The 12,472-nt window shown below is 38.8% G+C and overlaps 1 protein-coding gene across 1 annotated transcript in view; it reads left to right on the top strand.

Annotated features, from left to right (window-relative positions):
* The window catches only part of LOC125237061 (homeobox protein OTX1 B), an 82,283-nt gene extending 70,223 nt beyond the window's left edge, over nucleotides 1-12,060 (top strand). Inside the window, exons 4-5 of the mRNA XM_048144004.1 lie at nucleotides 8,310-9,053; nucleotides 10,061-12,060. Of these exons, the coding sequence (XP_047999961.1) occupies nucleotides 8,310-9,053; nucleotides 10,061-10,345 (1,029 nt within the window). The 3' untranslated portion in view covers nucleotides 10,346-12,060. The remainder of the gene's footprint in view (nucleotides 1-8,309; nucleotides 9,054-10,060) is intronic.
* The last annotated feature ends 412 nt before the right edge of the window (nucleotides 12,061-12,472 follow it).

Here is a 12,472-nt window from a genome sequence, read left to right as displayed (position 1 = left end):
AAAGGGGGCTCGGGGGCGAAGCCCCCGCATGAAAGAAAGATCAACGTAGTATTTAAGATAAGTTGGGTTAGCGTTTTCTTGTGACCTTTAAGAGTAAACAAAGGGGGCTCGGGGGCGAAGCCCCCGCATAAAAGAAAGATTAACGTAGTATTTAAAATAAGTTGGGTTAGCGTTTTTTTGTGACCTTTCAGAGCAAACAAAGGGGGCTCGGGGGCGAAGCCCCCGCATAAAAGAAAGATCAACGTTGTATTTAAAATAAGTTGGGTTAAGGTTTTCTTGTGATCCTTAAGAGTAAAGAAAAGGCCCCCGCATGAAAGAAAGATCAACGTAGTATTTAGAATAAGTTGGGTTAGCGTTTTCTTGTGACCTTTAAGAGCAAACAAAGGGGGCTCGGGGGCGAAGCCCCCGCATGAAAGAAAGATCAACGTAGTATTTATAATAAGTTGGGTTAGCGTTTTCTTGTGACATTTAAGAGCAAACAAAGGGGGCTCGGGGGCGAAGCCCCCGCATGAAAGAAAGATCAACGTTGTATTTAAAATAAGTTGGTTTAGGGTTTTCTTGTGATCCTTAAGAGCAAACAAAGGGGGGCTCGGGGGGCGAAGCCCCCCGCATGAAAGAAAGATCAACGTAGTAGTTAAGATAAGTTGGGTTAGCGTTTTCTTGTGACCTTTCAGAGCAAACAAAGGGGGGCTCGGGGGGCGAAGCCCCCCGCATAAAAGAAAGATCAACGTTGTATTTAAAATAAGTTGGGTTAAGGTTTTCTTGTGATCCTTAAGAGTAAAGAAAAGGCCCCCGCATGAAAGAAAGATCAACGTAGTATTTAGAATAAGTTGGGTTAGCGTTTTCGTGTGACCTTTAAGAGCAAACAAAGGGGGGCTCGGGGGGCGAAGCCCCCGCATGAAAGAAAGATCAACGTAGTATTTATAATAAGTTGGGTTAGCGTTTTCTTGTGACCTTTAAGAGCAAACAAAGGGGGGCTCGGGGGGCGAAGCCCCCGCATGAAAGAAAGATCAACGTAGTAGTTAAGATAAGTTGGGTTAGCGTTTTCTTGTGACCTTTAAGAGCAAACAAAGGGGGGCTCGGGGGGCGAAGCCCCGCATGAAAGAAAGATCAACGTTGTATTTAAAATAAGTTGGGTTAGCGTTTTCTTGTGACATTTAAGAGCAAACAAAGGGGGGCTCGGGGGCGAAGCCCCCGCATGAAAGAAAGATCAACGTTGTATTTAAAATAAGTTGGTTTAGGGTTTTCTTGTGGTCCTTAAGAGTAAAGAAAAGGGGGCTCGGGGGCGAAGCCCCCGCATGAAAGAAAGATCAACGTAGTATTTAAGATAAGTTGGGTTAGCGTTTTCTTGTGACCTTTAAGAGCAAACAAAGGGGGCTCGGGGGCGAAGCCCCCGCATGAAAGAAAGATCAACGTAGTAGTTAAGATAAGTTGGGTTAGCGTTTTCTTGTGACCTTTAAGAGCAAACAAAGGGGGGCTCGGGGGGCGAAGCCCCCCGCATGAAACAAAGATCAACGTAGTAGTTAAGATAAGTTGGGTTAGCGTTTTCTTGTGACCTTTAAGAGCAAACAAAGGGGGGCTCGGGGGGCGAAGCCCCCCGCATGAAACAAAGATCAACGTAGTAGTTAAGATAAGTTGGGTTAGCGTTTTCTTGTGACCTTTAAGAGCAAACAAAGGGGGCTCGGGGGCGAAGCCCCCGCATGAAAGAAAGATCAACGTTGTATTTAAAATAAGTTGGGTTAGCGTTTTCTTGTGACATTTAAGAGCAAACAAAGGGGGGCTCGGGGGGCGAAGCCCCCCGCATGAAAGAAAGATCAACGTTGTATTTAAAATAAGTTGGTTTAGGGTTTTCTTGTAATCCTTAAGAGTAAAGAAAAGGGGGGCTCGGGGGCGAAGCCCCCGCATGAAAGAAAGATCAACGTAGTATTTAAGATAAGTTGGGTTAGCGTTTTCTTGTGACCTTTAAGAGTAAACAAAGGGGGCTCGGGGGCTTCGCCCCCGCATAAAAGAAAGATTAACGTAGTATTTAAAATAAGTTGTGTTAGCGTTTTCTTGTGACCTTTCAGAGCAAACAAAGGGGGGCTCGGGGGGCTAAGCCCCCCGCATAAAAGAAAGATCAACGTTGTATTTAAAATAAGTTGGGTTAAGGTTTTCTTGTGATCCTTAAGAGTAAAGAAAAGGCCCCCGCATGAAAGAAAGATCAACGTAGTATTTAGAATAAGTTGGGTTAGCGTTTTCTTGTGACCTTTAAGAGCAAACAAAGGGGGGCTCGGGGGGCGAAGCCCCCCGCATGAAAGAAAGATCAACGTAGTATTTAGAATAAGTTGGGTTAGCGTTTTCTTGTGACCTTTAAGAGCAAACAAAGGGGGCTCGGGGGCGAAGCCCCCGCATGAAAGAAAGATCAACGTAGTATTTAAGATAAGTTGGGTAAGCGTTTTCTTGTGACATTTAAGAGCAAACAAAGGGGGGCTCGGGGGGCGAAGCCCTCCGCATGAAAGAAAGATCAACGTTGTATTTAAAATAAGTTGGTTTAGGGTTTTCTTGTGTTCCTTAAGAGTAAAGAAAAGGGGGGCTCGGAGGGCGAAGCCCCCCGCATGAAAGAAAGATCAACGTAGTATTTAAGATAAGTTGGGTTAGCGTTTTCTTGTGACCTTTAAGAGCAAACAAAGGGGGGCTCGGGGGGCGAAGCCCCCGCATCAAAGAAAGATCAACGTTGTATTTAAAATAAGTTGGTTTAGGGTTTTCTTGTGATCCTTAAGAGCAAACAAAGGGGGGCTTGGGGGGCGAAGCCCCCGCATGAAAGAAAGATCAACGTTGTTTTTAAAATAAGTTGGGTTAGCGTTTTCTTGTGACCTTCAAGAGCAAACAAAGGGGGGCTCGGGGGGCGAAGCCCCCCGCATGAAAGAAAGATCAACGTTGTATTTTAAATAAGTTGGGTTAGCGTTTTCTTGTGACCTTTAAGAGCAAACAAAGGGGGGCTCGGGGGGCGAAGCCCCCGCATGAAAGAAATATCATCGTAGTATTTAAAATAAGTTGGGTTAGGGTTTTCTTGTGATCCTTAAGAGTAACGAAAAGGGGGGCTCGGGGGGCGAAGCCCCCAGCATAAAAGAAAGATTAACGTAGTATTTAAAATAAGTTGGGTTAGCGTTTTCTTGTGACCTTTAAGAGCAAACAAAGGGGGGCTCGGGGGGCGAAGCCCCCCGCACGAAAGAAAGATCAACGTTGTATTTTAAATAAGTTGGTTTAGGGTTTTCTTGTGACCCTTAAGAGTAACGAAAAGGGGGGCTCGGGGGGCGAAGCCCCCCGCATAAAAGAAAGGTAAACGTTGTATTTAAAATAAGTTGGGTTAGGGTTTTCTTGTTACCCTTAAGAGTAACGAAAAGGGGGGCTCGGGGGGCGAAGCCCCCGCATAAAAGAAAGATTAACGTAGTATTTAAAATAAGTTGGGTTAGCGTTTTCTTGTGACCTTTCAGAGCAAACAAAGGGGGGCTCGGGGGGCAAAGCCCCCCGCATAAAAGAAAGATCAACGTTGTATTTAAAATAAGTTGGGTAATGGTTTGCCTGTGACCCTTAAGTGCAAATAAAGGGGGGCTCGGACCCTTAAGTGCAAATACTTAAATTTTGTTTGAATTAGTTGAAATGTGACAATATTTTCTAATCGAGTCAAACAAAATCCCACTAGCTGAGAGCTTCAAAACAATGTATGGCGAAAGTATGTCTCTCTAATGTCTTCAAAAAGTCCGCGATGGCACATGTCTATATTGTCTATCTTTTACGGATAACTTACTAGGTATAAACATTTTTATGATAATACCGTAATAAGAAGGTAGCCGCTAGTTATTATTAAGTAGCAATTAGCAATAAGTACACGTTAAGCCACAAATGGCATGTAAAATCCGCCTACTTGAAATAATTTTATGTATAAATGTTAAAAGGTATTTATTTCATTATTAATGACTAAAAAGTATAAAATAAATTAATAGTTTAAAAAACACTATAAAACACGCTTTTATAAATGCACGTAAAAGCCAAAAATAAATTATGGATCGTTCAAGTTGTCTCTATTTGTGAGCTGAAGTTTAAAAACTATGTGCTTTTAATTATAATATTTGATTGTAAAAGCGTGGGGCGCTGGAACAGGAAAGACTTTCTTGTAAACAAATACTAATTCGAACTTCCTGGCGAATGAAGTTGCATAAGAACATAACGTTTACATATGCCGCCTAAGGGTTACCAAAGAGAACCAAAGATATCTCGTCCACGAACAAGAACTCTGCATCCTGTCACTGTAGACACTTTCCCCTTTTGTACTTTGATTACCGGAAAAAAGCGGCGTTCTAAGTGTCGGTGACTGTCGACTCTCCTCGCTACTAGCGCATATTTTGTCTGAGTTCGACAAACTGGTACCTACTTTGAACACTGACTTTTAATTGATTTGACTGTTTAATGTAGAACCTACTAGTCATGCTGCAACTCCAGTTAGCGCGTCAATCTGTGTAACCTCCTTCCCGTAACATAGCATAATTTGATTAATCAGCAAGTTATACTTATATATTCTGTGGTTATACAAAAAGTCTTTCCTGTTCCAGCGCCCCACGCTTTTACAATCAAATATTATAATTAAAAGCACATAGTTTTTAAACTTCAGCTCACAAATAGAGACAACTTGAACGATCCATAATTTATTTTTGGCTTTTACGTGCATTTATAAAAGCGTGTTTTATAGTGTTTTTTAAACTATTAATTTATTCCTTAAATTTCATTTTAAAGTGGTACAGGGGTTTTAACTTATCTATCTAACCGACCCGAAACTTCACTATTGTTATGGACACTTATGGCAGGTCATACATAGGTATCCATAAAAAATGAAATGAAATGATGAAAATGAAATGAAATTTATTCGAAACAACACATTACATCTTTGCAGATACATCCAGTTTATTGTTATAAAGAGGATGGCACTCATCATGTGTCGGAGCACTGAGTGTCACGACGTTGATTTTCAGTGGACCCTTAAACTGCTTAAGCACATAAGCACCAAGAGCATAAACATCAAATTCCGCCTGATTACAAACAATAGGCGTACGTGGTACTTATGGATGTGATTTAAATTAATTTACCATGTTTAGAAGTATATTTTTATCCTTACCCGCCGCTAAATATAGCTTCATCCTCCACTACTTCTTCTATAAGTATAGCTATCAAAACCTAACCTCAAAAATCCCGAATCACGCCAAAGTCATATCCGTGCTTCACGACGGCCCGTACGGATTAGTGCCCCAAACTTGTACCTATTGTGCACATTTGTACCCCATTGTACCCATTGTGCCCCCTGAATGACTAATGAAGTAATTTTTACGAAAAGAGCAAACGATTGAATGTTTTATTTGAATTGGGGCGGAAGGATTACCATTTCACTAATATGGGAGCTTGAAACCCATTGTTATAAAAACTAGGTACGTAGATCTATTACATATCTATATTTAAACAATTCTTTAAAATATTTACTACCACCTATATAAACTATTTTTGCTACAAAATGTTAAATTGTTTTTGAGGGATCTAACCAAAATATTTCTAAAATCTAAGCAAAATTATCAAATTCATGTTCATTAAAAAAAAAGAAAAAAAATTAAAACCAAAACCAAAAGTTTATTTATTCTTCCTAATTCTATACTTTTACTAGTTATACTCACCCCAAGTTACTTAGCTATGATTCTTAATTAGATTATGTCCTATCCCGCTAAAATACCTATATTATATCTTGGCAAAAATCGTGTTAAAGTTCACCACAGAATTACTTTGACGACCGGTTTGACCTAGCGCGTAGTGACCCTGCCTGCTACGTCGCAACCCGGGTTCGAATCTCGGTAAGGGCATTTATTTGTGTGATGAGCATTTATTCCTAAATCATGGATGTTAGACTTATATTGACCGGGATATAGACCGTGATTACCTTTTTGATTTTTGTCGAGCTCCCGATATTTCGTATAACCGTGAATCATTCAAAACTCTTATCATGGATGTTTTCTTTGTATATATTTGTATATTTTATATATCGTTGTCTGAGTACCTGCAACACAAGCCATCTTGAGCTTACAGTGGAATTCAGTCACTATGTGTAAGAATTTCGTATAATATTTATAATGGACGTAAATAATGGTACAGACTTAATATCAGTTGCACTTTTCAGCTAGAGCTGATATGAACTTTCACAGATAATGTCAACTATCAAATATAGGCACATCCCGTTTAAATCCCTCACGTCGCTTTGGCTTCAACTGTATTAGTTAAAGAGTAAACCAATTAGCGCGACCCAAGTGCCCTCAGTAGCACATATCGATTACCCGCCCCTGTTTGCTTTGCGCAGCGATATGCGTTGATTCATGACTTGCCTAATATCTTGAAATCAGTTGAAGTCACCATGCTTTAGTTTGTAAGCATGACTAAGATTGGTTTTGGTTTGTGTAGGTATTTTCATGACCATTTCCCTTTGATTGTTGGCGAATGAAGTGCACAAGTTAGGGCGGTAACTTGGCTTACTGAAAGAGAAAACAGATCTATGCTCACTGCTCGGGTATACTCGTAAAGGGTTAGCCGTTTAAAATGGTGATAATATAAGTATGTAGACGTCAAAGGGCGTCGTAGATTGGGATGACGGTCGTGACGAAAAGTATGACTATCCATGCATTTATTATACTTAAGTTCGATCGGCGATTCTATAAAGTTGGTAATGTTTGTTTCGGCCGTTTATTAAAATTATCATCCAGTCTGTATCCCTTATTCCAAGCAAGAGCTCTTGAACTACGATAAAGAGTAGTCAGCGTGACTTGATTGATATGATAATGATGTCTAATCGTGTAGACAACGTGAGGTCTGGAGTCATCCACCACTGTCAAATCCCGATGAGAGTGTGAATCCAAATATCCATGCATTATTGTTTTAGTTCAATTGGCATTTTATTAATTTGTCATCTTGACTAGGCCCTTTGTTAAATATCTTTTCCGTATCCCTTGACTTTCCACCAATCATGTTCATTGCTCCACAAAGCATAGGTGGGAACGGGTTCAACTAATGGTGGATATCAGACGCATCCATAGCAACGTAGCGTAGCACTTCTCTGGTGGAAAGGCGCCCTTATTCTCTTGCTTCTTGAACTGCAATAAAGAGTAAACCAATTAGTGCCCGAGAGCCAGTAGTATCCATTACCGCCCCTGTTTGCGCAGCGATTTGCGAGATTCATGAGGCGCGAACTGCGGGTAGTTTGTTTAATTTGCGACACATTTGTTTAGTCTGCGACGAAGTCATTTGTGCACATGTTGTTTTGTGTAATTAAAAAAACACAATTTTTTTATTACCGGTAGACGTTTTTCCGACTAAATGGGCTCTTGATCGTTAAAAAAACGCATAAAAATATTTTAACTTGATCTTTCAGTGTCTAAATTTTCGGTGTTGTTTGAATGGACGTCACTTTTAACACTGACATATTAAGCTAATTTGTAACGTATATTAAAATTGTAATTACCTAGTCCAATAACAATCAGATACATGATGTAAAAACCGGCCAAGAGCGTGTCGGGCCACGCTCAGTGTAGGGTTCCGTAGTTTTCCGTATTTTTCTCAAAAACTACTGAACCTATCAAGTTCAAAATAATTTTCCTAGAAAGTTTTTATAAAGATCTACTATTGTGATTTTTTTCATATTTTTTGAACATAGGGTTCAAAAGTTAGAGGGGGGGACGCACTTTTTTTTCCTTTAGAAGCGATTATTTCCCAAAATATTAATATTATCAAAAAATGATCTTAGTAAACCCTTCTTCATTTTTAAATACCTATCCAACAATATATCACACGTTGGGGTTGAAATAAAAAAAATATCCGCCCCCACTTTACATGTAGGGGGGGGTACCCTAATAAAACATTTTTTTCTATTTTTTATTTTTGCACTTTGTTGGCGTGATTGACATACATATTGGTACCAAATTTCAGCTTTCTAGTGCTTACGATTACTGAGATTATCCGCGGACGGACGGACGGACGGACGGACGGACAGACAGACATGGCGAAACTATAAGGGTTCCTAGTTGACTACGGAACCCTAACAATTATTAGTATTGTTACTATAGTTGCTTTAAATACTACCTACACTTAACTACAAATATAGAGGTAGATAGATAGATAGATAGATTTATTTATTTCTTTAAGAAAGAACACGGTATTTCACACAATTATAAAATAAAGACTTTCACTAAAAGATATAGTACAAGTCTTGAAAAATATATTTTCCTAATAAACCATTTTACCAACAGGTCTGGTTCAAGAACCGAAGAGCAAAATGCCGGCAGCAGCTCCAGCAGCAGACCAACACGCAGATCTCCAGCAAGTCCTCCAGCTCCAAGACCTCCATCTCCTCCAGCCTTAAATCCTCCAACACCTCATCTTCCTCCAAAATCACCACCTCCAAATCCTTAACAAGCTCGAGCAACACCACCACAAACACATCCAGTATAGCAACGTCTTCACCCAACTTACCTATTACCCCAACTACTTCAGTGAGTCCACCTATCAATGTTATCTGCAAGAAAGAATCCGCACCGAACTACGATTCCTCCACCAAAAACAATACACTATCATCCATAAGCCACCATTACTCCAACGACGCTTTACGGTTAAGCGGAAAGGAGGACTCCAACGTCCACGGGTACGGAGTGACTCCCAAACAGGAGCTATACTCCAGCCCGAAAAGGCTCGACTACTCCGGAAAGGTGGACTATTCTGAGAAATCTTTCGGTAGTAGCTTGGTAAAGGACCAGTATAGCTCAAGGTTAACCGGGAACCTGACGCCTCTAGGGTCGAACTCCTCTATAATGACCACCCCCTCCCCTCCAATTACCCCCCAGAGCCTGAACGGGCCGGGGAACGTGTACCATCCGGACAGCTACAACAGCTTCCACTGGCCGGGCAGCTCGGATTACATAAGAAGTTACTCGTCGTCGCATCACCATCAGGGGTATGGGCAGGGCGCCTATAACTCCCCCTATTATCCCAGTCAGGTAAGAATTTATTTTGTCGCTTTTAATATCTAAATGGATAACCATGTGTGTACCTTATCATCCATTTTGATTTGAGGAACTGGAGGTTAATTATTGAACAATTAAAGTGTCTTTATTTAAGTCTAGTATATTCCTTTCATCGTTCGATTGAGTAGCTATATTTTTTTTTTGATCTTTTTTGATGCAAGACACGTTAGACAATTTATTAAAACTTTTGTGGATTTTTTTGTAGAAGCATAGGGGCTTTTTTCTTCATCTGAGTAATGCTAAAATAGTACTGCTCTAATCAAAGATAATAAAGGTATAATTTTTGGTGGATTTTAGATACATTTTAAATTGTATTGCTTCCTAATTTGTATTCATAGGAATAGGAATAAAGTTAGCTTGCTTATCTTCGAACGATAAAAAATGTTGATAACTAAAGTAATAAATAAAAGATTGCTTTAATATCCGCTACTGGTTTTTACTAATTTTAAGTTAAAATTCAGTATTCATAAAATAACAGGTTCTTTAATTTATTTTTAATATACTTACATAAACTAAATGATTTACTACGTTTACTACTACGACATACTAAACTAAATGATTTACTACGTGATAGATTTATTCTTAGAGCTGAAATTCAATAAAACGGTAGTAAATTAATTTTACTTTTAGGTGCCCGATTACTTGGAAATTAAATTAAATTTTTAAATTAAAAACATTTTTGCAATCAAAAAATATAGTATAACCAAAAGTCTTAATTTTCACAACGTATCAAATACCTACTTCTAAAAAAATGTCTAGTATGATAAAGTCATATGTAGTGATGTGCTATTCTCAGGAAAATTTCCCAAGTAAAAAGAAAATTTCATTTGATTGCTGAAAAATACTAATGCAAATGCATGCAACTATATCGTAAAAGTTGCAAACTATCTCAATTATGTATAGTTGTTTAACTTTTAGTACAACTTATAAAAGAGCAAAAGTCCTAAAATCCTCCTTAAAATAAGTCCTTTTATCCACAGATGGAATATTTCAACGGCTCCTCCGTCAACCAGTCGCACGGCAGCCACCACGGCCACAACCTGACCACCAACGGCAACCAGCTCTACAACCAGGTGTCCTTCGGCAACCCCTCGCCCCCCTCCGCCTGGCCCTCCCACAACATCCTCGCCTCCGGCCCCGAGTCCCCTGAGAACCAACAGAACTCCCCCCACCTCAGCATGCTGCAAGCTTCGCAGATCACCAACTTCTCCAATACCGGGAACAGCTACTTCGCCCCGGAGAAGTACGGTATCAACATGGTTTAGTGTATCTAGTCTTTCTTAGGTTATTTTGTTCCGCCGCCGCAAAACCGAGCGTGCTTATTATCTCCACGTTATTTCTTGTTCTCGACGCGTATAACCGTCAATCTTTAAAATGCTGTTCGAAATTCGGGTGCGTGTTCTAAATTTGACTTTTTAAACTGAATATCGAACGGCTTTTAAAGAGTTTTGATTATACGTTTATAGGACATATCATTAACAAGAATAACGTTTTCGGTAAGTCGGAGCCGCGCGGTTTTCCGGCGGAGAAATTGAGATGAAGTTTCTTTTGTAAATTAAAGTTTCGAGCGAGGGAGGGATTACGTTTTGCGCTAAAATATTCTCACATTAATCAACTTAAAGCGACAACTTTTGCGTTACTTTTTTTTTAATTAACGAGATACTTTATTCATACGGATACTGTTAATTTTCTTAAAAGTACCGCTAATTTTGGTACTAAATAAACAGCCTTCTGGACAGCGATAATCTCAATTCTCGCTTGAACATTAATTTACTAATAAATTAAAAAGTGCTGAACTAAAAATTACCAAATAACGAGAATCAACGAAAGAATAAACCCTGGTTAACATTAACAAGGCCTAAATGAAATTGTATCGAAATTCGCCATATTGTTTTTTACCCACTAACTTTAATTTAATGTATAGAGATTTCATTTTCATATACTTGCCTCCTTCCTATGTAAAAAGACCTGAGTCATATCACTTATTATATTTAAAGAAAATAGGCTATGTTAGAACAGAACTCGCTAAATAAAATAAATATAGTTTTAATCCTGTAAATAAGTTAAGAGTTTTATTTTTAAAGATAAAAGACAATTTGTAAATGTGTGTGGTCCGGATGTATATGTGACTTATATAGTTTAGATTAAATTTAAGATTTATTTTATGACCAGTGGGCAATTGTGATTGTCTAATACTTAAATACTCCTAATTTATTACTTTTTGCAATTGTGGATCATATGTTTCATATGTTCTTATTATTGTAAATAAAGTAATCGTACTTAATTTATATTGAGTGGACTGTCAACAGTTGATTGAAAGGTTAATTTTTTTAACCTTTTTAATCTTATTGGAAACTCTTCAATACTGAATTTGCAAAAAACAATACCGGATACATTTCGTCACTACTTTTAAAAAATCTCGTATCTCACGGTGTTCCTCAAAGTTAAAACGCAGTAAGTCTATATGCATTCCATACATACTTACTACAATTTTCTTTTCATTGACAGACGAAGATACAAGTTTTTTTTAAAGTAGTGACGATTTATTAAGTTTATCGTTGTATTTTTAAATATTAGGCGGAAAACACACTGTGCTACTTTTTTCAGCGTTGGATAGTCTATTGTTTTATTAAAATCTACCTATACGATGCTTAAAAGCGCAGTACAGTGTATTTCACCTTTAAAAATCACACCAAAAATATCATCACATTCCTTAGTTTATATTGAAAATAAATCACTTTCAGTGTCCAATTCGCATTTAATATGAAATTAATCACAGAGATTATTAGTTGATGAAATAATTGAAATTAATTTCAAATTTGTAGGTATAATGTAATGAATTGTAATTTATAGTGTTGGTATAAGCTTGGACATAGCTAAGTTAGGTGCATACGAGTCAGTGTATTTTTTTTAAGTTAAGTTGTATGAATTAAATAGCTATTGAAATATTGAATCCGAATATATGCATATAAAAATACAATTTTCTTGTTTTATTTTCTAACACTATTAGCAACGGAATGAAGTACAATCGAACTAAGGTAAAAGCAAACATTTTGCAAGAGGTGTGTACAAGCGCGGATCAAGCTTCGTGCCCAGAGGGCGGGGGCGGGGGGGGGGGGGGGGGGGGGGGGGGGGGGTCACGTGGTCTATTTGTATGGCTAACCTAGGCTCCAGGGGGGCTCATGGCCTCCATGCCCCCCCCCCCCCTGGATCCGCGCATGGGTGTGTATGAAAAAAGTATCAATATTGACAACGTAGATGGCGCTCCTATTGCGCAATACACGCGCATCAATTACATGTCTGTGTACAGTACAAATATCTGAACACTCCTCTAATGCGACATGAGATAAGATATAATAGATATTTTTGCGCCGCTCAAATATTTCTGGTGG

The sequence above is a fragment of the Leguminivora glycinivorella genome, chromosome 20 (genome assembly GCF_023078275.1).
Source record: "Leguminivora glycinivorella isolate SPB_JAAS2020 chromosome 20, LegGlyc_1.1, whole genome shotgun sequence".
In the NCBI taxonomy this organism is placed as follows: domain Eukaryota; kingdom Metazoa; phylum Arthropoda; class Insecta; order Lepidoptera; family Tortricidae; genus Leguminivora; species Leguminivora glycinivorella.
This window is presented reverse-complemented; position numbering and strand designations above follow the sequence as displayed.